Source organism: Rhineura floridana, chromosome 3 (assembly GCF_030035675.1).
Source record: "Rhineura floridana isolate rRhiFlo1 chromosome 3, rRhiFlo1.hap2, whole genome shotgun sequence".
Lineage (NCBI taxonomy): Eukaryota > Metazoa > Chordata > Lepidosauria > Squamata > Rhineuridae > Rhineura > Rhineura floridana.
The window spans coordinates 90,080,645-90,108,464 of record NC_084482.1 but is presented as its reverse complement, the minus strand read 5'-3'; the positions used below and the strand labels follow the sequence as shown (position 1 = coordinate 90,108,464).

The 27,820-nt window shown below is 39.6% G+C and overlaps 1 protein-coding gene across 3 annotated transcripts in view; it reads right to left on the bottom strand.

Annotated features, from left to right (window-relative positions):
• Window positions 1-27,820, bottom strand: part of STK10 (serine/threonine kinase 10) — a 113,480-nt gene that overhangs the window by 57,332 nt on the left and 28,328 nt on the right. For all 3 annotated transcript variants that reach the window (XM_061616885.1, XM_061616884.1, XM_061616883.1), the window contains exon 2: window positions 5,362-5,526. In XM_061616885.1, coding sequence (XP_061472869.1) covers window positions 5,362-5,448 — 87 coding nt within the window. In that variant the 5' untranslated portion in view covers window positions 5,449-5,526. The remainder of the gene's footprint in view (window positions 1-5,361; window positions 5,527-27,820) is intronic.

Genomic DNA, 27,820 nt, shown 5'->3' with positions numbered 1-27,820 from the left:
GCACCAATGATGCTGTGGTTGACAGCCCCTGAGATGCTACAACAGCAGCAGCAGCAGCATCCAGGCTGCAGCAGGAGCTCCAAACACTGAGTGAGTGGGCAGTAAAAAAATCCTAACTTCATAATATACTAATGAGGTCTGAACTGGCAGTGAATGACCAGGAAAGAGAACTTGGGTTTGTAGTGTATATCTCAATGAAAATGTCAACCAAGCATGCAACAGCTGTGAGAAAGGCAATGCCAAGCTAGGGACCATTGGGAAAAGGACTGAAAATAAAACTTCCAATATCATAATGCTGTTATACAAATCTATGGCGCAATCAAATGAGGAATAATGTGTAGAGTTCCATTTGCCACACCTGGATAGTTGAAAGCTGGGAAAGGTTCAGAAAAGGGCAACCAAAACGATCAAGAAGATGGAACAACGCTACTATCAACATTTGGAGTTTTTTAGTTTAGGGGAAATAACTGATGCCTGATTAAATCCAAATATGCTTACATTTTAATCAACAAGGACAGCTAAGTAATATTTTCAAAAGGACAGCAAGCCTATACCAGAAACCGACTCACTAGTATAATTAACTTCTTGTAAAGCACCATTCAGTTGTAATAAAACAACAGGATAGGGGCTTTGTTGATTCATAAGCATCTACATGCTGATGCTTGAACTACAGGCCTGATGTTCCATTTTAACCTTTTTTTATTAAAGGATTGACAGGTTCCAAAGAACTATAGGACATGCCCACACAAGTTCATAGTCTTCCAAATTTCTTATCTACAGGCCACAACCTGATGTGTTAGGGGAGTAGCATCAGAAAACTTTGCACAGGGTATGTGTATGGTAGGGTTGTATGTGGTAGGGCTGTGTACAGACACACACCCCCATCCACCAATCAGGAAGGAGGGCATTAGGCTGATCCACCCTGGGTTGACCTGGGGACCATCCATCAAAACTCAGAACCACTCCCAAATAAGGTTTCGGGACAGGGCTCATTTTTAATTAGGGTAAAAAACCCCACCCTTATTAAACATATGGCAGGGGAGACATTGCATCTCCTCCCCCTCAACCAAGAGCAGGTTCAGTTTATCTTTCATGTATTGTGAAAGAGTGAGAGATCCTAGGGGATGCTGTTTGGCAACAAACCCCTTACAAAACAGCCCCCACACCCCTGGAGGATGGCTGCATCTGCTCATCAGACAGGAAGGAGAGCCGCAGCTGCCCCTTCTTGCTGCTTGATGCCCTGCGCACTGACAGCCCCGGGTTGCTCTGGGTCATCAAATCCAACTCATAGCGAGCTGCGGCTATCAGAACCTTACTTGGCTGAGGCCAGCTTGGGCCCAATTTGGCTCAGCCGAAACCAGTGCACAGCCTTAGTGCACAGGAACTTGGGAGCTTGCAACTGCTTTGTTTCTCCCCAACCCTTTTTACTGCTGTACCACGCTGATGTAAACCAAGGTTTGGCTCAGCATGCCAACAAAACCAGCACTCGTGGTTAAGCTCTCTCCTCACTAGCCACAAGCTGTAACCACTGTTCGTACTTGTCTTAGTTCCGCACAGCACAGCTGTAAAAAAGAACTAGGGAGAATAAATGGCTGCGAGCTCCTCTCTGACAGCACGCATGTCCACACAGTCTTGCTAAGCCATAGTTTGCTTACCATATCGTGCAAACCAGCTCAATGCATGGAAGGGGAACAAGAGAAGTGAGCTTAAGATGGCAGCAGGAAGATGCACTTGCAGTTGTTAGCAACTGGGACATGTGCATAATTTGGTTCAAAAACCAAACAAAATTGTGTACATATTCTGTAGAAAATTTGGTAGCAATTTTTCCAATGATTTTGACATGAAAAAACACCTCACTTGACAAAAACACATTCTTCTTCTATAGTTAGTGTGTGACCTTATAAAAATCTGTAGGAAACAGTGATTGAAATTCAGGGCATATTCACCCACAATAAAGGATGTTATTATTGTTATGTATTTCTTGGGCCTGTAATGTGGACATAAAACCTTTGTGGGCTAGAATAGTCACTAAAACGGTTCTTTTCTAATTTCCAACCCATTATAAACAGCATTCACATATGCAGGGAAATAGAACAAGAAAGGCTGAAAAGCGTTTTAGGATTGTGTATGAAGAAACCAACATACAAGATATACAGCCTGAAGAATAAATAGGAGAGTTGAAAAATGGAACAGCTTGCAAGTGGGAGTAAGACACAGACTTTTTTTCTATTGCAAAACTGAGCAAAACCACCCAACTGCTATCATTTTACTTAAAACACGGAAGCAATTATTCATAACTGTTATTGTATCAGGAGAGATAGAATACCACAATGAACGAAACAGGAGTGGGCAAGATGTTACCTGTCCCACCCACTACATCTTCTCTGAGTTATTTTTATGTAGCTCCTAAGCACTTACTAGCGCAAAATGTCAATCACTTCAAAAAGAGATCTAAATCCTTTATAGCTTTCCAGAAATATTGAATACAATGGTTGCGCATTTTAAACAAGTGGGTCCTTCCAGGAAAATCTGCTTAGAATCAGGGTCATAGGCAGCAGGGGAGGAGCTAGATTGTAAATAATCTCCTGCCTTTCCCAGTATCTTACCCAAATCCTACTACTTAAATACTTTCTCTCAAAGAGCCTCAAAGTACCAACTCCACCCCAAACATTCTAAATCTTTTCACTAATAATTATGTAAGCTTGGATAGATTCCACTTGGATTCTTCCATTTACATATATTCAGACTGGACAAGATTCATTTTCTTTATGCAGCCCTTTGATTTCCATATTGCAAAGCCAGGAATGTTTTGCCAAAGGCTCTCTCCAGATCTTTTAGCCAATATTTAGAACAATCACTATTATCATGCTTTTAATACATACACCCTCTAAAGAAAAGCTCTTAAGACTCTCTGCTTGGCCCTATGAAATGGTTATATACCTGAAGACAAATCATTGGTTTTTTCCAGAAAGTTGAAACATACTTGGTGTGTACTCTCTGATCCCACTTAAACAATATCTTAAAAGGCTATTTTGGTAAATGCCCTAGTATTAAAAGAAAAAGGAGGCAGCTGGTTATTATGAATGAGAATAATGCTGTATACAAAAGTTAGCACTTCTTGAAAAGGTTGGTCTATCTGGGTGACCAAAGCAAGGCCTCTGATTTAACTGGTTAGTCTAATTTATAAGATAATGCTTCTGAACAATGAGAAGCTAGAGCCAAATTTGGTACATATATCCAGCACACAATTTTACAGTTCATCTTCAAATACTAGCTGGGCCCTGAAGCTCATTTTCAAAAGAAAAGAGGAAAATACAGAACGTATAATATGGTATGTTTTGAAGATTATTGGAATGAAAGGTGATGTGTGCATTACAAACTCTATCCTATGGGTGATATTTAATGCTAGTCAGAGTAGACCCACTGAAGTTAACAGACATAACTAACTTAGGTTCATTTCACAAATGTTGGACACAGTTTCTTTGCGCACCCACGCAGGAACAACATCATACATGAAGTCATCCACTTCCACAACAATGATATTCAAAAGGTTCCATTCCACCTTTTGTTTCTTATACTTAGGCTGAGGTTCATTGTAAAAGTTGAGCTCCATATGACTCACCCAAATTTCAGCAAGATCAGGCTGGAAGTTCCGGAATTGTTGATATTATTATCATGATCACATACTGAATATGGATTTTAAACACAAATAGCTTGATCCTATCCATATATATTCATGTCAGTACTATTGATTTTATTTCCAAGTATTGTGCAGCCAAAGTCCAGTATATTCAAGCAATACCATGAATATTTGCATTTTTTTCTTTAAAAATATTTATTAAACTTTCTAGTATTCAGAGGAGATTTTTAAAAAATACGTGGGGGCACTTATTGCCAATCAGAAAGAAAGGAAATTTGGCTGCTCAGTGCCTTGGCAATTTTAATGGAGTTCTTCAAATATAAAACAATTTTCTTGTTCAGCCTTTGAAATCTTAATGAAAAATGGAAATGGACTGCCTTCGATCCCGACGTATGGCGACCCTATGAATATGGTTTTCATGGTGAATGGTATTCAGAGGGGATTTAACATTGCCTGCCTCTGAGGCTAGTCCTCCCCAGCTGGCTAGGGCCTGCTCAGCTTGCCACAGCTGCACAAGCCAGCCCCTTCCTTGTCTGCAACTGCCAGCTGGGGGGCAACTGGGCTCCTTGGGAGTATGCAGCTTGCCCACGGCTGCACAGGTGGCACGGCACGTAACCACTGAGCCACTCACTGTGGGGGTTATCTTTAGCTGGCCCTTTACACCCAGGAGACATGCGTGGGGATTTGAACTCACAGACTCTGGACTCCCAGCCAGGCTCTCCTCCCCACTGTGCTATACCAGCTGTGAAATCTTAATAGGCACTAATAAAAATTAATACAGGGACAGTCTCTTGTCAACAGCAGAGAAAAACTAAATAGACACTGACTTGTTGAAAAAGCAAAGCTACACAACAGTTAGCACAACACAAACGACTGAAGAGCACTTTGGGCTTGCACACTCCCTCTCCCCTCTCCTCCTCTGGCACAGTTACAAAGAGGAGAACAGAAGCACCAGCTTTTAAATTAATTGGAGTTTATCCCACATATGAATTGGGGTAACTCTGATTAGTTTAAATATTGACTTGTTGAAACCATGGTTTATGTTTCTGTCTTGCTAGCAAACCATAGTTTAAACCAAACATCGCTCACTAGTTTAATACAGGAAGCAGGTGCTTCCATTTTCCTTGCAGCTATGCCAGAGAAAGGGGAGGGGAGAGAGTATGTAAGTCCAAGACTTGCTCTCAACTTACTTTACTGAAGGCTTACCAAACACACACCACAAGACATCAAGAAAACACTAGCTAGCAGGTAATGAGAGGTTCTTGCATAATGTATACTTCTTTCATTAATTTTCAGGAGAAAATTTCATTTTATATGGAAATTGTCTTCAACACAGTGCAGCAGACCAGCAGAGACATGTTGATTTTTTTTAAATAGGAAAGAAAACAAGACATTTATCAGTGTAGGTAAATTAGTGGTCTCTGGAACAAAGATTGGTGGTGGTGGTGATTTAATAAAACCCATAGTCTCATATCACAAGTAAAAGATTAGTGGTAGACAAAAAGGTCATCAATGAATACGCACTTCACATACAATTGTTACTGCATTTATAAAGGAACTATCAAAGAATAAGCAGCTCTAAAGTCACAGGACTTCAAGGCAAAGCCACTTGGAGCCAACATATGTCCACCAGCAGGCAATGTCTTATCCTCAAGCTCTTAACATTCTTCAGAGGCTATTGTGACCTGAAAGAGAAGAGACCTATAATAGAGTAATCTTACCCATAATTTGCTGTCATTATAAAAGGCTCCTAGCAGCTTTACAATGTAAGGGTGGTCACAGGTTGCAAGGATCTCAATCTCTACCATGTAGTCCTCCAGCTCATCTTCACTCTTGGTCTCAATGACTTTGGCAGCAGCTAAGGCACCCGTCTCTCTGTTTTTGGCCTGTATCATAAAAATAAAGGGAGCACTAAAAGTTACAAATGACAAAAATAACCACTTTAGCCATGTTCTCATCTTATGCTAAACTATGTGGCCAGGAGAAGGACTTCTGCAGAGTTTAGATTCACTTTCTCTAATCTCAGCTTCTTGTATAGGATGAATTAGAGACCATGGTTTAAAACAAACTCTGGTTAATTAAACAAGCCAACTTCATAACCCATAGTTTGACATTGGCTTGTGCAGAATCCAGGTAGAGTTTGCTTTAAACTATGATCTCCACATTTTTTTTTTATATAGTTTTTATTCAAATTTTTCCAAAAAACAAACAAAACAAAGTAAGAAAAAACATAACAATACTACAACAAAAAATAAAAATAAAATGGTTGACTTCCGATTTGTCACAGATCAGCTATAAGTATATAATATACATCAAACCTGTCCCTTAATATGTACATACAGAATCCCTTTTCTCCATAAGCTGTCTTAATTAATCATCAAATCCCAGTATCATCATTTTATTTTGATCTTTCGACAAAAAGTCTAAGAGAGGCTTCCAATCCTTAAGGAATGTATCTGTCGATTTTTCTCTAAGTAAACACGTCAATTTATCCATTTCTACTAAGTCCATTAATTTCAGTAGCCATTCTTCCATTGTTGGTATTGATTCCATTTTCCACTTTTGTGCATATAATAATCTTGCTGCCGTAATCATATATAATAATATTCTTCCATATTTCTTTTCTATTTGTTTATCCATAAAACCCAGTAAAAAAAATTCTGGTTTTGACTGAATATTTATCTTTAAAATTTTTTGCATCTTCCTACCTATCTGTGCCCAGAATAATTTCGCCTTTTTACATGACCACCACATATGATAAAAAGATCCTTCTTGTTGTTTACATTTCCAACAAACATTAGAGACATTACTATACATTTTTGACAGCTTTTCTGGAGTCATGTACCAACGGTACATCATTTTATAAAAATTTTCTTTAAGATTATAACATAATGTAAATTTCAAGCCTTTTTTCCACATATTTTCCCATTGATCCATTTGTATGTTATGACCAAAATTTTTTGCCCACTTTACCATGCACTCTTTTACTTGTTCTTCCTCCATATCCATTTTCAATAAAAGTTTATACATTTTTGCAATTATGTTTTCATCATTTGTATACAAACCTATTTCAAAATCAGATTTACTTATTTCAAACCCATACATTTTCTTATCCATTTTATATCTTTCTAACAATTGTAAATAGGCAAACCAATGAAAACTATATCCTTCCTTTATCAATTGTTCTCTCTCTTTCATTGTGTATTCTCCATGTACATTTTCTAATAGTTCTTGATAAGTTAACCATTTCTCTTTTCCAGACATTTCTCTTCTATAAAACGCTTCTTGACTTGAGACACATAATGGTATTTTCGAATAAAACCTTGGTTTGTATCTATTCCATATTTTCAACAGAGAACGTCTTATAAAATGATTGTTAAAGTCTACGTTTACTTTTACTTTGTCATACCATAGATATCCATGCCATCCCCACTTCAGATTGTGGCCCTCCAAATCCAATAGTCTTTTATTCCTCAATAAGATCCATTCCTTTATCCAGACTAAACAGCAGGCAGCAAAATAAAGTCTCAAATTTGGTAATCCCAGTCCTCCTCTTTCTTTAGCGTCTTGAAGTAATTTAAATTTAACTCTTGGTTTTTTTCCTTGCCATACAAATTTAGAAATATCTTTTTGCCATTGTTTAAAAGGTAAATCAGAGGATATTACAGGTATTGTTTGAAACAAAAACATCATTCTCGGTAATACATTCATTTTTATCACAGATATTCTACCCATTAATGACAGTTGTAGTTTATCCCATCTTAGCAAGTCTTTCTTAATCTCTGTCCATAATTTTTCGTAATTATTATGAAACAGCTTTGAGTTTTTATTTGTCATGATGATGCCTAGATATTTCAACTTTTTTTCTATTGTAAAATCTGTCTTGTCCATTAACTCTTTCTGTTCCCTTAAAATTAAATTTTTCACCAACATCTTTGTTTTTTGATTGTTGATCTTAAATCCTGCTAACGGTCCAAATTCTTTTAATTTGTCCATCAATATATGAATTCCTTCCAAAGGGTTTTCTAGTACAATTATCAAATCATCAGCAAATGCTCTCAATTTATATTCTTCTTTTTTTATTTTTAATCCCGAAATCCTTTTATCTTGCCTTATATCTCTAAGCAGCACTTCTAAAACCAGAATAAATAAAAGGGGAGATAATGGACATCCCTGTCTTGTACCCTTTTGTATTTCACATGAATCCGTTAAGTCTCCATTAACAATTATCTGGGCCTTCTGTGATGTATAAATCGATCTGATCCATTTTATAAAGTTGTCTCCAAAATCCATTTGCTCCAAAACCTGGAACATAAATTTCCAATTCAAATTATCAAATGCTTTTTCAGCATCTAAAAAAATCAAAGCTGCTTGTTTATCATTTCGTTGTTCTAAATATTCCAACACATTCAAAACATTCCTGACGTTGTCACGTAATTGTCTTTTAGGTAAAAACCCTGATTGATCTTCCTGAATAAATTGTTGCAATATTATTTTCAATCTTTCAGCCAAAATCATTGTAAAAATTTTATAGTCATTATTCAGTAGAGATATTGGCCGATAATTTTTTGTTTTAGTTAAATCTTGGTCCTCTTTAGGTATTAATGTTATATTAGCATTTTTCCAACTATCCGGTATCTTTCCCTCTTGCAAAATAGAATTCATTGTAGACTGTAAGGGTAGCAAGAGTTCTTCCTCCAAACATTTATAATACATTGCAGATAGCCCATCTGGTCCTGGCGCCTTTCCTAATTTAATTTTATTTATAGCTTCAGATATCTCTCTTGACGTAATAGGGCCATTAATAACTTGTCTCTGAAAATCTGTAATTTTCGGCAAATTCTGTTTAGATAAATACTCTTCTATTTTTTCAGATGGAATTTCTTGACACTTATACAATGTTGAGTAATATTGATGAAAAATCTTTTTGATTTTTACATTATCTGTCAGCGTCTCATCTCCTTCTTGTATCTTTAAAATAATATTTTTTTGACGTTCTTTTCTTAATTTATATGCTAACCATTTCCCAGGTTTATTTGCAAATTCAAAAGTCCTTTGTTTAGCAAAATTTAATTTCCTTTCAATTTCTCTAACTGTCAACATTGATACTTGCTTCTGTAACATTTTAATTTGATTTACAATAGAAACTTTAGCTGGATTCTTTTTCAATTCTTCCTCTTTTTGTTTTATTTCTTCCAAAATTAATTGCATTTTCTGTTGTTTCTTTTTTTTTAATTCAGAATTACATTTAATAAAGTATCCCCTCATAAATGCCTTACTAGTATCCCAAACAATATTTTCACTTGTTCCTTTATATAAATTATATTCAAAGAACTCCTTTAATTTCTTCTTACATTCTTGTACTACTTTATCATTCTGTAATAAAGATTCATTTAGTCTCCATCTAAATCCAAGATTTTTTTTTTTTAAAGTTAATATCACAGGATTGTGGTCCGAAAAAGTTTTTGGTAATATATCCATTTTAAAAATATCCTTCGCTAAAATTTTTGACATCCAAATCATATCAATCCTCGAAAATGTTTTATGTCTTTCTGAAAAATAAGTAAATTCCTTTGCATTATCATTTATATATCTCCAGGTATCCACCAATTCTAAATGTTCCATGAGTTCAAAACAAATCTTCGGTAATTTACCTTGTGTCTCTTTGATATTTTTTTCAGAAAGCCTATCAATTTTTGGTGAGATTACCCCATTCCAGTCACCCATGACACACCAATGCTCATATGAAAACTCTGACAATTTTTCCATAAGTCCTGTATAAAACCTTGTTTTATCTTCATTGGGGGCATAAATACCCACTATCAAAATGTTTGTACCTTGTAAAGTAATTTCAACCCCCACAAATCTACCACTATCGTCCAATAATACCAATTTAGGAAGCAATTGTGGGTTAATATAGAGAACAACTCCATTTTTTTTTTTTGGTCCAGCTGAAATAAATTCTTCACCCAAATTTTTACAAATCAAATATTTGGAATCTTTCTTCTGAATATGAGTTTCTTGTAAACAAATTATATCCAATTTTAATTTTTTCAAATAATGAAACACTTTCTTTCTCTTCTGCGCCGTGTTGGCTCCATTTATATTCCAAGTTAGGTATTTGTAATCCATCATTAAGCGTGTATTTTAAAATTTGCCTGATGCTCCTTTTGATCCATCATCTTCCTTCCCCTCCTCTGCATATCCTTGTTGACTTTGTTTCCCAGGAACTATATCCATATCTTTGAGTTTATCTTCTTCCATATCTTTTGAAGCTTTTCTCAAGAAGTCCCTTGCTTTTTGAACAGTATTCAGTCTGTATTTCTGTTGTCTGAATGTAAAAATCACTCCTTCTGGAACGTCCCACCTAAATTGAATTTTGCATTGCTTAAGTTTTTCTGTAAGGAAAGCATATTCTTTTCTCTTACGTAAAAGTCTAATAGGAATTTCCTTCATCACCAGTATTTCCTTACCATCAATTTTAAAGGTATATTTAAAGTGTTGCTGTAAAACCATATCTCTGGTCGTCTTCTTTACGAAATGAACAAGCACATCTCTTGGAATTTTTTTCATTGTTGCATATCTGGAGTTAATTCTATAAACTTTGTCTATTTCAAATTCCATCCTATCTTCATTCAAGTCCAGAAATTTTACTAAAGCATTAACAATTTTATCTCTAATGTCTTCACCTGTTTCCTCAGGGATTGCACGGAATCTCAAACAATGCTCTTTATTTCTCATTTCAGTCACAGCTAAATAGTCCAAATTTTTTTCTAGTTCCAGATTTAGTATATCTGTTCTATTCTCCAAGGTTTGTACCTTTTCTTTAGTATTTTTTGCATCTTCCTTTATTTGCCCAATTGTCCCTTTAATCTCATCCACTTGTGTTTTAATATAGTCTTTTATATCTGTCAATTCAGTTTTCATTTCCTGTTTCATTTCCTGTTTTATAGCATTAATCCCTTCCATTATTTTTTGAAACATTTCTGGGGGTATATCCTCTTCCTGTGTATCAATAGAACCTCTTCGCCCCTGGGCCTTGGTTGTTTTTTTAGTTGTCATTTTCAAAAAGAGGCCTTTAATTTCTAATATTAATCACTGTTTCAGAACCTAAGGGCAGTCTATTTCTTTTCTTTTTTTCCCTCCACCAAAAAGAAGAGTTAATATTCCAGGCCTATTATTGAAATCCAGCCAGCACAACACAGTCCTTATCTGCTTCCAAGAATGCAAAACAATTCTGGTTGCCAAGACTAAACAATTAGTAGCATATACGAGCAGCGGATTCATCCAACAAGAAATAGTCCAAAGAGAAAAATAGTCCAAAATATAATAATTACCTCTCATCCGTTTTTAAACTTTAAAAGTCCAAATTCAAGCCAGCTTTTTGTCGTAAAAAAAGTATATAAGTTGTTTATATTTTCTTTCTTCCTTAATTATATTTAAAAGAGAAAAAGTATGACTCACCCAGGTTTCTCAATTGCTGATTCATAAACAAATCCCTTTTATTGCAGTAATTTAAGCCGAATGATAAGGTTTAGGCAGAAGTGGGCTCGCTGGTTAAGAACGTTTTTTTTTGAGAGAAGAAAAAACACTTCGCTTTATTCCAGTTCAGCTTGCGTGGAATTCCTGACTCCGTCTTCAGCCGATCGGCTTGCCTTCTTATCTCAGGAATTTCCTGATCAATTCCAGCCGCCGACAGCTCAACGAAGTCTTGTGGAAGATCTGATCGGTTCTCCTATACCTTGGAGAACATTTAAGCCAGTCCAAGATTCCTCTTGGCTGGCTTTTAACCTGAAAAAAGCTTCCTCTGAGGCAGAGCTCCCTCAGAGACAACCACCAGCCAGCACCACTTCCCGGAAGTCCGATCTCCACATTATGATTAGTAGGGCTAAGCAAAACTCAACTCTGCACAGGTCCTTCTCGCCACATAGGAGAAAGAAAAGAGAGAGGAAGGGTACATATACAAACATGAGGCCTTGCTCAGGCTCATTCCAGTTCATGCACATAGCACTAAACCATGGTTCACTGTTACATGAAAATCAGACCAATTATCTTAGACATAGCAATTGCACAATTGTGTAAACTGTACAGAGTGTCATTTCCTTATAGCTGGTAGTATAATTTATGTTAATGGGTGTTATGGCAACATAAGTAAAAAAGGAGTCAAGATCACCATGATATACAAATAGTATCAACATGTTAAAATGTAATCATGAATATGGATGCTACCCATGATAAGGTTAAGAAAAAGATAAATTTCAAACCCATCTCCAAATCAAATACACAGAACTGCTAAAGGAAAGGAGACTAGGAAACCTAAGCCTCCCACAGGTAGGTCTTCAGTGCCTCACCTCCTGTGCCACCAGCACAGGTGTTATTTATTTATTTATTATTTGATTTATATCTTGCCCTTCCTCCCGGCAGGAGCCCAGGGTGGCAAGCAAATCAACAATCAGGTTTGTCAGGAAATCAGGCAGCTTAAACTCTGTGGATCAAGTGTACCCTCTAGACTTCAGTACTGGCTTGAATACAGAAAGCTGACTCCATAAGCAAATCAAGACACCCCCCCAAGCCCTATAAAGCCTCAGCAACAGAGTCACCTCCACAGTCTGAGAGTGTTGTCACTTGGGAAAAACTGCTGAATGGCATCACCTCACCAGACCAACAGCCCACCTTCAACCTGGTCACCTGCTTCTAGCCCCTTTGAACCTTTGGTCTGCCCACACCAGTACCAGATCACCGGCTGCCACCTGCCTCTGAGCTTGGCTAAGTTCTGACAAGCGCACAAGGGATGTACAACACATCTCTTCATACATAGAGCATAACAAGGGATGGCAATGCATAATCCACAACCTCTGAGGGTGAGTTTTAGAAACCCATTTGTGGAAATACAGATCTCTGAATCCCCAGCTCATTGTATGCTGGGTCAGCTTTCTTTGCCCACCTGCCAGTCCTTCTTACGTAATCTAGAGACAACCAGAGGCAAGAGAATTGTCATAAGGAGGTTTCACTGGACCCGAGATACTTAGCACAAGATTTCACAAGGCAAACAAAGACACTTTCTCTCTCTCACACTCACTCCCCATCCCAGATCAACAACTAAAAGTAGTAATAGCCTTATCAGGTAACCCTGACCAACTGCGTAAATACAGAACAATACCATATACCCCAGATCATTATCTAGGACCCTGTACACATAAATTCCCTAGATGTAGTAGCATATAAAATGTCTCTCCACTGAGTCATGCAACAGTACTTTCCAGCTAGAATCTTGCACAAGACTCTCATCAGGTGGTGTGCGTGTGTAAATATGTCAGGCAAGAGAGACCGTGTTATGTTTCTAGTGGAGGAATACCCAGGGCCTGTTATCTACATTGTTTTCTCTTTTCAGGTCTCTGTTTAAAAAGCCTGAGGAGAGAGTTTACAAAGGGATTAGTTCCCAACATAAACACTCAAGGTTTGCTTCAATCAAGCACACACTATTAACGATACATTGCTGCTATTCTGATGTAAAAGCCAGCATAGTCTGGATGACAGCGTTTGGGAAATGGATGTTGAGACAGTGCATGTGCTGGATGCTGCGATTGTATGTATTTGCACTCTCCTGTTTCTTTCCGGGAGAAAGAGATACATCCTATACCCCTCCCTCCTCTTCCAGCATCCTTAAATGGACTTATGCTGCTCTTCATAGGAGAGCTGTGTACACCAGTAAAAAGCAGGATGAGAAGTACTTTTAAATATGCCCACTTGCTGTTTGGAACTTGAAACGGGAGACCAGTGCCCAGGCACCTGGCCTACCCTCATAAAAAAAACTGCAGCCAGCTGCTGGGATTCTTTTCGGTGTTCAGAGCTACTGGATGGGAAAGGCTCCAGGCGGCAACTGCAATTGGCAGACTGGAGGCCAGTCTCCTAACCTCCATTTTGCCACCAGAAGAGCCATTCTTCATGAAGTAGCCCAGCCCCCACTGTGAAACCCTTTCCCAGCCAGCTCATCTGCTCAGGAGGAAGAAAGCTACACTCAGTGCAACGCCAGTTCAGGCATCATGCAAAACATATTGAAGAAATAGACACACCCCTTTAATGAAAGTAGGGATGAGGAACCTGTGGCCCTCCAGATGCTGTTGGGATTCCATCTCCTCTCAGCCCCAGCCAGCATGGCCAATGGTCAGGGATAATGAGAGTTTTAGTCCACAAACATATGCAGGGACTATAGGCTCCCCATCCCTGAGTTAGAGTCTCACTTTCCTCCACCACCACACAGAAATCAAACAGTGACTACTGCTGGAATGGATGGGGTGCAAAGTGTGTTGGCTTCTTTGTAGGTTATATGCTACGACATGAGCTTCTGTGACCATACCCTAAGGGTGGAACTCCATATACCACTTGCAACCCATGTATGTAGATCTCTGCCTTTGCTTCTACTGCGAAGCATTGTTGAGGAGATGGCTACAATCTATACTGGAGAAGCAAGAAGGGAGAGATGGTATGCTTAAATTTTCACTCACCCACCCACTGCCTTTCTCCTGAAACTCCACCCAGCTTCTTCCTGACACCTCCCATAGGTGTTCCAAACTCATGTTTACAACAGATCTCAAGTTCATATTTCAGCCATGGCCTACCCTTTTCAGGGGAAAATCATAACAGATGGAGAAAAGAGCTGAAATTAAGCACGCTAACGGTCTGTCTTACAGGGCTGTTATGGATGAGATAGTTTAATGTTTTGTAAGTAAAAATAAAGCTACTGAGGAAGGAACAGCAATTCTATAACAGCGGTCAGGAAATAAAGGGGTAGAAAAGTAAACACACGTGAAACAAATCTGTAGTGATGAATAGCTCATGAATATGCTCCATTCTGAATTCAAAAGGAAATAAGCAGAATGCAAGAGATAATTATGGAAACATTTTCTGAAATAAGGACTGAAATGGTATGGAGATGACTGATATTTATAAAAAGATATTTTTATAAAAAGATATTTCAACCAACTGCTGACAGAAGTCTTGCCTCGGGGCAATATCTGTCACTCATAGATTAATCTCATTATGCTTTCGAAAGAATAATGCTGAGTTGGAGGGTTGTTTTTCCACCTTCTAAATATTATTGAAGAATCGACATTTCATTATTTATTTGATAGTATATAAAACTACAATGGTCAACAAACAGAGCAGAGATGGAAATCTGAGTCCTGAGTTTCAGCTAGCAAGTGTGCAGTTTTCAAAGGGTTTTTTTTGTCAGTGGCTAGTACTGTGTGTGTACTACATTTCATTTGCTGTGGAATCATGCTAACAATTATTATTATTGTCACTTTTCTTTCCAAATTGAAAACTCAACACAACTTACATAGAAAAGAGACATAAAAACAAAAACATGATAAAATAAACTACATAAGAACAAAACCTTTCTCCCCACCTGATTAAAGACAAACAGAAAATTAAACTCCAAAGGCCTGGGTGAATAACAATGTTTTTACCTGGCACCTAAAGACAGACAATGATGGTGGCAGGCATGCCTCCCTGGGGAGAGCATTCCAGGTACAAATAGTACCAGGGAAGCAGTCTCAAGCATTCCTATGGAAATAGTATTCCCACAACCTGACATTCTTGCTCATTTGGAGCTTGGCTTGTTTTGCGTTGGCCTCTCTTACAATATAAGCTTCTTGTCTCATGTTTTAAGGGAATTTAATTACAACATCCTATGCTCAGGACACTCAAGCCCCAAATTACACAATCCAAAAGCATTTATATTTGCAGAATACAAATACAGACCTGTGTGATGAACCCCTATATATTGATGTAGACCAACAGTGTTATCTATAGCAGTGTTTTTCGGCCTTGGGTCCCCAGATGTGGTTGGACCACATCTCCCATGATCCCCAACCAAATTAGCCAGTGTCAGAGACATTGAGAGTTGTAGTCTAACCACATCTTGGGACCCAAAGTTGAAGAACACTGATCTATAGGATCTGGAATCTGGAACTCGTGTGGAGAAATCCTGAATAGCCCAATATTCCAAGTTTTATTTCCAATATACTTTCCCAACTTAATCCCTTATTTACAGTAGCCCAACTAGTCTGCATTGGCTAGCTCTTCTATAATACAAGTACAGGACTCCAGAATATGGAAACAGCCTCTAAGTGAATTTCTGACTGGCTACATAGACCACTTACATCAGAGATGGAATTTCCTTCATCACTGCCATACACTATCCTTTCTATAACAAAGAAGCCCAGCTGTTACTGGTCTCAAATTCCCAAAGATATGTGAGCCACCCCACCCAGTTGCTTTGTATCCGTTGGAACTATGCAATCTGGAGACCAAAGATGCAATATAATAAAGTGATGTTCTCTCAGACAATATTTTCTGGAAGTAACTCTACACATGCTCTCAAACCCAAGACTCTACTCAAGTAGGCAAAATATAACCAGTTAAGTTAAAATGATTTCTGATTTGAAAGTGTGTGTAATATTTTTGCCTTCCTTTTTTCTTCCTATCCCCCCTTTCTCCCGAATAAACTTTCTTCAAGTAAACACTTGGCTTAATTGGTTTTAAAGGGTACTTTGCTGAAAGGTCTTGCTAAAATCTTCCCTGAGAGCTGGTTGTTAAGCTACTCCTTGTGTTCCAAAGATAGTTCTCAAAGTTCAGTAAGATTTGGTGCCCAATGGGCTTTGGGAAAGTAAAACTGAAGTTCCTTCTTAATTTCTCCCTAGAATTTGGCTGGAGTGAGGGACTTTAGTCTATAGGACTCAGAAACCCCACAAGCTGCTTGACAGCTGAGGTGTCCTGGCTCCCTACCAGAGAAGGTCTCAAAGACTGGGTTTTTCAATGAATATTATTCTCGAACTGTACAGGAGGAACACAGCATCAGACATTTTAGGCATGAAGCAAGATACAGAACTAGGCATGGAAGCAACATTGGAAAGTCGTCACAACTATCTCATCATACCCAGATGTGCACTTTACTTGCACTGGCAGCCTTTCAAGCCTTTGCAGCAAAGCGGGGGCTCCTACTGGGGAGGGACACTGATTCCTTTAGTGGAAGCCTCCTTTTCTCTATTCTGTGTGACCTCAGACAGATTGTTATCTATCTCCAGCTCTGACAGACTATTTTCACTCTTACCGTAAGAGTCTAATCTGTTATTAGAGTTTATCTGTTCAATAGCTAGGTCTGGGCTGTGTGCCAGTGGGGATTCCTCTCTCTCCATTATAGACGAAGAGGGGTCACTGACATCAATTAAATCACTAGGCATGGAGCAGCAACAGGTTTCTAGAAGCATGTCTCCTGTGTTTTCCCCAACCCCCTTCACCACATCTGTAACCCACTCTTCATTCCCCCAATCCCGCCAAAGGTTCTCCATGGGGCCCATGGCACTAGGGTTTGTCAGGAGGCTCAGCCTGACTCATAGCAGGCTATCAGAATTCTTGGGAGGGATTGCAAAAAGGAGGGCTGCCAGGAGAGAAAGCCTCCCTGCCCCCACTGTTGCAGTGTTGAGTGCTCATGCACAAGATTCCAACCAGTGAGACATGTCATCTTTCATGACACTCCATTCCATTCTCCCTGCCTCTCACTTTTCCACCCCCATCTTCACCCCATGCAAACAGGCATTCAGCATTTCCTGGTCATTGAAAATGCTCTATTTTCATTAGTCTCTTTTGCATTTTTGCCCCCGATTCCCCCCCAAAGAATTTTTGTTTCTGCAGAACTTAGGACAGCCCCCCCCCAAGCTTGCTGATATTTCTCTACACTGTGTGGGCAGTGCTATTTTGGCTACAAAAGGTTTTACACTTGGAGAATGAGTTCACTGTTAAGAGTCCACAATAATAATAATAATAATCAGATAGTGGATGCAAGCAGTCAGGAGGTGGAGCATTAGGCCTGCTTGTGAAGGTGGGGTATTTGACCACAAATTGCTTAAGGGAAATGCAGCTGCCACCCAGGCACCACTCCCCCCAGCACTGCTGCTAAGACTCAGCAGTTAACTGCTATTATCAGTTTCATTTGTGAGGAACTTCGAGCTCCTTGCAAGAGCCCTGCCTTTCCTTCCGTGGTTTATACAGCTTGTTTTTAGAGGAGAGCCACTAGCAAAGGCTTCCTTTTCAGTTAAGCTTTTTGAAAGTCATCCACATCATAAAATCCCCTTCAGTTTTGGATTCACACTTGAGGGGTAGGAAAGGAAGCCTGTGCTGTGGGGAAGGGTGACAAGCTCTTTCTTTGTGTGTGAATTAACATGCTGCACATGCAAAGTCATGAAAACTTACCATTAGAATGATCTGATCTGTAAAACTGCCCATAACCTAGTAATTGTCAGATCAAGAAGAAACTTGCAGGCAAATGGTATCCAGAAGAATCACTTTAATGTTATGTCTGTGTTCTAATCGTATTGCTATAGCAGCGTCTACACACACACCACTTGAGAAACTGGGTTTGGTTTGCATTTTAATGTGAAGCTACTTAATTAGCACTTCCTGAAACAATATGCAAACCAAAATGCAGCTACCCTTCAAAATTTGCACTTCTTTGAATTTTGCAATGCAGTTCTCCAACAAAAAGATATGTACAAAAATGTTTATATTAGAAGAAGTGTTCACAAAAATACAAATATTTGTGAAACCATACAAAAATGCATTATATTACAGAAAATTGCTTGCAAAAATGTTTATATTAGTCAAGATTGCTAAATAATGTGTATATTGGGAGAACTGCACACTACAGGGTTGATGAATTTTTGTGATAGTTTTTTTTTTTAATTGCAAACTGATCCAGAAATGTCAGGTACTAAATTTATGCTTGGTAATCTGAGAAACTGACAGATTAATTCATCCCTAATGCTGATCACTTGAAGCCTGCAAAATCAACAACTTGCACATGTGAAATAGCCACCACAGATAAGAACAACAAAACTCCTTAACAATACCCTCAACACACAATATTTTACAACTGGGGGCTATATGCAAATTCATTTTCGAATTCTGAGCAATTGGAGACTTTAAAGTAAACTGAGCAGAGGCCAGCGCAATCCCTCATCTGTTTTCTCAGCTCTTCTTCCAGAATCCACTATGGCATACTCTTGTTTGAGGAGATAGGGAGGTATGCAAGTTAAGAGTTTAGTGGTAGCTTAACCATATTGCACCACACACCAATCTTGTTGTCAATGGGGGAGAGTACTTTTGTCAATGACTTGTTCCCAATAACTGAAACATTCTTAAAAAGAAGTCAGACAGCCAAAAAGTAACTCAAATAAAGCTTGGAGATCAACATCACCACCTGGAACCGATGCCAAATTCAGAGCAGAGCATTGGCCATGCAGAAAGGCCTGTTGTGCATTGAGAAGTGTGAGCAAGATCTAGTGTAAGAGAGCGAGGGGAACATTACGAGGCATTCTCATGGGTGGGGTCTCCCCCCCCCCAACAGGTACCAATGGGTAGGGACCGTGTGTCCAGATCCTGGAACAAGTCAGGGCAACTTTCTTCCTTTAATTATTAAGTGACACGGCCACAAAATACGAGTTTCAACTCAAGAAGCCAGTTAGTTTGATCTTCCTGCACCTTTTGCTACTGTTGTGCTTAGGGAGAAGCAATGTGTATATGTGCATGCTTGCCCTTGAGTACAGGTATCTTGCCAGTAGGCCTCAAAATATGGAGCTTTCCCCTAGAGGTATGTACATCTCTCAGTCAGCCCCCAGCCCCTTGTTGTCAGCTTCTTGAATGCTAGGAAAGCACTCTCTTCTTCGGGCTCAGGGAAAAAGCTGCTATAATTGCAAGCACACATCCAGCTCTATAATCAAAAGAATTGAGGCAGCTATAGTTTTGGCTGCTTTTCTTTTCCGCATTATGAAAAGCAGCATCTTGGCATCTGTGCAAACAGCATAAAGGTCCAGATTCCACAAGCACGGGGGAGGGAAAAATAAGCTTCCCGCACTATCAAAGAGAAAAAGCTGTCCACACTTCCTGCCCAAATCCTTGCCTGACCCCTTGCGAAACAAATTAGGAGAAGAGATGCTGCTGCACTACATACTACTGGAGGAAGTTGCAAAATCACATTTCACCGGAAACCAGCATAGAGCCCAGCAGCCTTCTGAGCCAGAGCAGCCTTTCTGTTCTCATTTCAGAGGAAATGAAACAATGACTTGGGAAAACAAGTCTGGTTTTAGAACACTGTGCTGCCTTGCAGGAGGACAGCAACATTGCTGCCTTCATGACCATCCAGAACCCACACATTACTCGTGGGGTCTGAAGCACATTCTTCACCAACAAATTAGCGAGACAGTAATTAGGGAGCCCATCTGGATCTCCAGTAACAGTGAACTCCTGGATGTGCCACATGCATGAACGTTGGGGGAGGGGGATCACTCCAGAACTCATTATCTCATGCTTTAGACTGAGACATCAGTAACTTCTTTCCACACCTAGCATACAAACAAAAATGCCTGAGAAACGCACATACTATGTTTACAACGGTCACATACTCAAGCCACCCACAGTGATCAACATCCCCAGCTGTAAAAAAAATCAATCAATTTTTCACCAGCAGTAAACCTTTGTTAGTCCCAACCCAATTCCAGTAGCACAAATTCTTTTTCTTTTTCTTTCTTTTTTATTATTATTTTTATTTTGCCATAATGATGTGGAGGGGGAAGGTGAGGTGTTGGAGGGAGATAGGAATAATAGATATTAAATGTAATCAGCACACACAAAAATGGTACAGTTAAGATACTGTGTCACTTCTTTTCAGTGATGACTCTGTCATTAGTCAATAAATTCCCATGACACACAAAAAAGTCACATTCCAAACAGCACTCACAATCATGGATGATATGCTGGGAGGAAAAATATGACCAATTTTTTCCAGAAACAAAAATATTGCAGCCTGAGTGGCTGGAGGAAAAAGTCTATCTACAACCTAAGTTCTATTTTATGGACAAATAATGGCTTCCCCCAAAGAATCCAGGGAATTGTAGTTTCATAGAATAGTAGAATTGGAAGGGGCCTAAAAGACCATCAAGTCGAACCCCCTGCTCAATGCAGGAATCCAAGATAAAGCACACCTGACAGGTGGCTGTTCAGCTGCCTCCTGAATGCCTCCAGCGTTGGAGAGCTCATCACATCCCTAGGCAATTGGTTCCATTGTTGTACTGCTTTAACAGTTAAGAAGTTTTTCCTAATATTTACCCAAAAGCTTGCTTCCTGTAACTTGAGCCCATTATCCTATGTCCTGCACTCTGGGACAATCAAGAAGAGATCCTGGTCCTCTCTGTGTAGCAACCTTTCAAGTACTTGAAGAGTGCTATCTTCTCTTCTCAAGGCTAAACATGCCCAGTTCTTCCTGTCTCTCCTCATAGGGCTTTGTTTCCAGTCCCCTGATCATTCTTGTTGCCCTCCTTTGAGTGGTTTAATGATCAATCTCTCTTCCCAGGGAACGCTGGGAATTGTAGCTCTGTGAGGGGAATAGGGGTCTCCTAATTACTCTCAGCACTCAATCTTTTATCCAACCACCTGTCAATACAGGAAACTCATTACTAAAGCATCCCTCATAGGTAGCCATCCAGTCTTGCTTAAAAACGTTTAATGAAAGGGAGATCACCAACTTCTGAGGCAGTCTGCTCCACTAAACAACTTGCAACATCATTAAGTTCTTCCTAATATTAAGTCCAAATCCTTTTTCTTGTAATTTGAACCTACTAGCTCAGGTCTGTCTTCTGGAGCAACAGAAAAGAAGTTTGCTCCTTCATCAGTGTGATAATCCTTCAGATATTATTTATTTTATTTATTTATTTATTAAATTTATATACCGCCCGACTAGCAATAGCTCTCTGGGCGGTGAACATAAAACAGCATAAAAATACAATAAATAACAAAACAATACTAAAATACAAGCAACAATCCAACACAATAAACATTTTTAAAATTAAATCAGTGTAACTTAAAATGCTTCAGAGAATAGGAAGGTTTTGACCTGGCGCCGGAAGGAGAGCAGAGTCGGCGCCAGGCGTACTTCCTCAGGGAGACTGTTCCATAGTTCGGGGGCCACCACTGAGAAGGCCCTAGATCTTGTCATCACCCTCTGGGCCTCCCTGTGAGTTGGAACCCGGAGGAGGGCCTTCGTAGCAGAACGTAGTGCACGGGCCGGTTCATATCGGAAGAGGCGTTCCGCAAGGTATCGTGGTCCCGCACCGTATAAGGCTTTATAGGTTAATACCAACACTTTGAATCTAGCCCGGAAACATATTGGCAACCAGTGCAAGCTGGCCAGAACAGGTGTTATATGCTCGGACTGCTTGGTCCTTGTCAGCAATCTGGCCGCCGCATTTTGCACTAGTTGTAGCTTCCGAACTGTCTTCAAAGGTAGCCCTACGTAAAGCGCATTACAGTAATCCAAACGTGAGGTTACCAGAGCATGTACCACTGATGTAAGGTCCTCTTTACTCAAATAGGGACGTAGCTGGGCTACCAACCGAAGTTGGTATTGAAGATGGCTATCATATCATTTCCAGGTTAAACATACCTAGAACTTTGTCTCCATGCCCTTTCAATCTGTTGCCTTCCTCTGAGTGTGTACCAGTTTTGTCAAGATCCTTCATAAATGGAAGTGCTCAGAACTGGACACAGAACTCCAAACAAGGTTTAGTCAAACAGAATACAATGCTACCATTACTTCTAACGCACTAGACACTCTACTTCTGTTGATGCAACCCAGAATTGTCCTAAGACCTTCTAGGCTACAGCACCACACTCTCTTGTTATGAGAAAACTATCCTTAACTGTCAACCAAATTCTGCATTGCACTAAAATCCTCAGCAAGTATTTGCTGGGAGGGAAGTTCTTCCATAACTCTTTGTGCATGTATTCTTCCTTTCAGAGATACATGCACACTCTCGCACTGCTACTTCGGAATTGTAGTGGAGTACCAGGGAATGGTATTCCTGTATTATGCTTCCTTTCCTTTCATGTACATGGTACACAATGACACCGTGACTCATGATTGTTATTGCTTGCATATTGACCAACACTGTGCACAAGGCAACAGATACAGTGGTGGCATCTTAAAAAATCTTGGGCGCTAGCCCATCTAAGTTACCATGAGTCTAAAATGCCTATTTTTAGGTTTATAAATTATTGCTTTATTGTTCATGAGGCAATGGTGGGTTGTTGTTGCTTTAAATTTTTTTTTTTTTTAATCAATGTTCAGATTTGTGAACTTCTTTAGAGATCATATTTACATGCTGCATGCCTTTGGGGGTGTAGCTGACTTTTTCAAATTTGGACATTTCTAGCAAGATCGATTGCTCTGAACAAACATATATTGTTCTATAAATTACACTCCCATTTCAAAAAAGGTTTGAGTCAAGTTCAGCAGTCAGATACAGTTTCATTGAGAGTAATCCAAGTTATAAATTTCTGAGGATGCACCAACAGCACCTGACAGCTTTGAATCATCTAGTCTGAGGAATGCAAGCGCAAAACAGTCAGCACATAAATCCAACATTTTCAATTTACATTTCAAGCAGGGGGACGGATTTGAGGGCAAAGGAGCTCACTCCTCTTGTACATTTAGACATCCTCTGCAAGAATTGTAAATTAAACAACCAAGCATTTATCATATAAAAAAGATTATTGGTGGAAAGGTGGATAGTGTTAGATAACAGCATGATGGCAAAACTGTTTTATTGTAAAGAACCACTTTTCAGACTTTGGAGATTCAATGAAAGATAGGGGGAGTGTGACCCTGTTATTCTTACTTGATCTCTCAGCAGCTTTTTATTTATTAGATTTATATCCCACCCCTCCACCCAGTAGGAGCCCAGGGCAGCAAGCAAAAGCACTAAAACACTCTGAAACATAAAAACAGACTTAAAAATATATTACAATAAAACATCTTTTAAAAAAAGCTTTAAAACATCTTTAAAAACAATTCCAAAACAGTCGCAGACAGGGATAAGGTCTCTACTTAAAAGGCTTGTTGAAAGAAAAAGGTCTTCAGTAGACACTGAAAAGATAACAGAGATGACACCTGTCTAATATTATAGGGAGGGAATTCCAAAGGAATTTTGATACCATTGGCAATGGTATCCTTCTGAGCTGACTTAGTGAGATGGGTATTCGAGGCATTGTTTTTACAGTGGTTCCAATCCTATCTCCAGGTTCGGTTTCAGAGAACAGCATTGGGTGATTGTCTTTCAGCCCCCTGGCAGTTGTGCTGTGGGGTGCCACAGGGTACCATCTTGTCCCCAGTGCTGTTTAACATCTATATGAAACTGTTGGGAGCGGTCATTAGGAGATTTGGGCGAGGTGTCAACACTATGCTGATGATATCCAGCTCCATTTCTCAGTAATGTCTGAATGGGGAGAGGTCATGCAAGCCCTGGGTCAGTGCCTGGACTCGGTGGTGGGCTAGATGAGGGCCATCATCCAGTCTGAATCCTAGCAATATGAAGGCACTATGGATAGGTGGTTCCAGAACTGGGATAATTGATCAATTGCCTGCTTTGGATTGGGTTGTACTTCCTCTGAAAGAGCAGGTTGGTAGTCTGGAGGTTTTTGGAACAGGATAGCCTGACCACTGTCTATGTGCTAATAACCTCCAGGCTGAATTACTGCAATGCTCTATGTGGGGCTGTCCTTGAGGTTGGTCCAAAAGCGGCAACTGGTGTAAAATTACTGCTCACTGGGGCAGGATATCTCCAACATGTTACCCCACTGCTGAAAGAATCACACAGGCTGCCAATGAGCTAGTGGGCTATGTTCAAAGTGCTAGTTTTGGTGTAAAGCCCTATACAGCTTGGAACCAGAATACTTGAAAGATTGTGTCACCCCTTATATATCCAGTTGATCACTGCACTCAGCAGGTGAGGGTCTCCTGCAGATACCATCTAATTAGGAGGTCTGTTCTACACAACATAGGAAGCAGACCTTTTGTGTTGTGGCACCGACCCTTTGCAATTCCCCCCTACTTAAATATGAGACAGGCACCATCTCTGTTGTCTTTTCTGCATCTACTGAAAACGTTCCCCTTCCAACAAGCCTTTTAAGTAGATTATCTTTATCCCAGTCTGCATCTGCTTTGGAATTGTTTAAGTCATTTTTAAGATTTCTATATTGTTTTGTCACTTGTTGCCACCCTTTTGGGAGGAAGGGTGGGATATAAATTTAATAAACAAAATAATAAATAAATAAATACAGCTCTTTGTTGTACAAAGCAACTCGCTCACTCAAAAGTCCAATGACAAGAAGGGGGGAAGCTGGCACTTTGCAAAGGGGAGGGAAAAATCACCCCTAGAAATCACTCATGGAACCTCAAACCATGCAGAAGAAACTGAATATCAAAAGGAAATCATTTAGGGCTTAGTATTGCAGTGAAATGGCAGCCATTATCCTGCTATAGTTGTTCTCTTTGCACTTAAGAATGTGCTCATGAGACAATATCCTGGTGGCAGCACAAGTGTCGCTGTTCAGCATGGGAATAAGGAATAGAAACTGTTCATTAGTAGGGGGTGGAGGGTAAAGGAGAAAGAAAATGTAATCCACCACTGAGCCTCTGCCTCAAAATTGCCCAAGGTGAAAGCTTGTCTCGATTCCAGTAAAGCAAGAAAGCAGTTTAAAGAATGCAGAAGTACTGATACTAAATTGCACAAGGCTCCAGGTGAAAGATCAAAATAGATTCTCTCCCCCCCCAATTCTGAATCTGAAACACAATTTATTATGGGATCCAGAGGGTGGCACAGCCATTCAAAAAGTTTGTTCCTAAGATTAAAAATAATCCCCCCTTATCCTAAATACAAGATACGCTTAGGTTCCAGGCAATGCTACCACAGAGGCCTTACATGAGCTTCCGTTGACACACAAAGCAAAACAAGAACAGCCAGAGTTGTTGTCCTGAAATGGCTAAAGAGCCGGGGCAGGAGCCAACACAATGCACATTTACTGTGACATTGCTCAGCCCATGCTTAGTTGCACAGCACTCATGTTATTGCATAGGTGCTTTTTATGCACACCAGCAAGAAGCATTATCACAGTCCAAGGGAACATTCCAGCCCAGAAAAGTTCTTGAGAGTAGAATCTGGAGCAGGGCTGGTGAGAGGCATGACCTGCGGAGAGTCCAGAGAGCCAGAAGTCTGGATGGCCACATTTGGCCTGAGGCTCCCCATTCCTGCAACTATTGTTCTGAAATTTTGCAGAGGACTTACCTAGTAGTAATGCATTGAGCAGGGGGTTGGACTTGATGACCTTATAGGTCCTTTCCAACTCTACTATTCTACAATTCCTGCAAACTGCCCACAAAACCACAAATAAGGCAGGACATCCCTTAAAATAAATGTACATTTTAGCACAAGAACTCTTGCGCCTATTTGTCTGCCATTTGGCAGCCTTTGTCCACTCAGTAGAACCTACAATGTCAGCAAATTTCAATGAATTCTAATTTTTTTTAAAGGTCAGTGAGGGAGGCATCAGAAACCATGGATCCCAATGAAAGTAAGCTGTGAGTCTGAAGCATCAAAGCAAAGCAGTTGCTATTTTTTTTCTTCTGGGCACACCCTATATAATCTGAGTTTGTTTTAAAAAAACACCTGGAAAATTGTTTGCCCTCCTCTTGCGTATCAGGATTGTTAAACTGGAAAGAACAAGCCTTTGCATGGTACATGCTCCCTAATATAATACATCAAGTAATTACTCATTCAGATTATATCAGAAGAACACTAGGATGGTTAATTGTTTTCTGATTAACTCAGCATGACCTGTCTGCATCAATAACACTCTATGCAGACACTTGGGTTAATGGTGACATTACAGCCAGATCACAGACAGTTTGAAATTAGTTCCATGTCTGAGTATCTCAACATAGCCAACGTGGGTGCCATTTTTACCTTCCGATACAGCAACGAGTAACCAAGAGGCATCAACATTCAAACGGATGTATAGCAGGAAACCCAGTTAAATTAGGAGGCAAAGGGCACTTTACACATTCTGGATCGCACACCATCACATTCCAAGGGATGGCTACACTCAGATATACTATTCTATGTAAATGAGGAAGGAGATGTGGCTGGCCACACCCATACATATATATACACACACACACGCAGGCACAAAGTAAAATAAAGGAGTTCAAATGCAATGGCGTAGGTTCTTAATACATAATGTGTGAAGCAGCTCTTAGAGAAGTGATTTGTAAAAAGGTTATAGAACTTAATTTAATGTAGAAATATTGCCCTCCATTTCAATAGATGAGAAAAGAGTGATATTTCCAAAGAGCATCAGGGGCTGTGATCACCATGATACACAAAACTACTCTTGATTCACAAGAATTATTTCACAAGATAAAAAGTAAAAAGGCAGAAGAACAGAACATCGCCTCTTAAACTTTTACCCCATGCTATCTTGATAAATTCATTAGGAGCAATGGACTCCTGCATATTTCATTTGCATAGCTCAAATCATGGAGTTAGACCTTTAAAAAAATGCTGAGAACAATTACTGCAACATACAATAAAATCAACTGCTGACAGCTCTGAAATGAATCATACTTTCACGAGCCAAAGAATGGACAAATAATGTTCAGAGCCTGGAAAGGAGTTCAAACCTATAGGTTGTAATTTACCTGCTGCCAAGAGGGGCAGTAAAGAACTTTACAGGCATTCTAGAGCCAATCTGCAACTTTGGGGGGGGGGGCGATAACATGGTGCAGCCCTTCTATTATTTTTACCTCAGAATACAGTGGAGGATTCTGTCTCCATGGCTGAGGAAAGGGGGGCAGGGGGAGCAAAATGCCCAGGGCCCAGACTGTGAAAAAAGAAACAATACTTTACAAAATAATTTTTGGTATCTCAGTAGACCAGAGAGTGGCTATAATGTCTGTTACTAGACCTCAGCATATCCAAGTCTTCTATAAGCACCAATATACAGAGTCTCAAGCTTAGACCAGAACTACTAGGCCCCAGTTTACAAACCACTTGGCCCCAGGAGTACCCCAGTTCAGTTCACAGAACTACTAGGCCCCAGTTTACAAACCAGTTGGCCCCAGGAGTACCCCAGTTCAGTTCACAGAACTACTAGGCCCCAGTAGTAGGCCCCAGTTCACTGAATTACTATTCACATTTACTCAACAAGCATTTCTTGTAGTTGTCTTAAAGGAACAGCTCCTTATAGTTGTATTACAGTGGCAAATAAAGAAAAAGCAAATACATGGGAGTG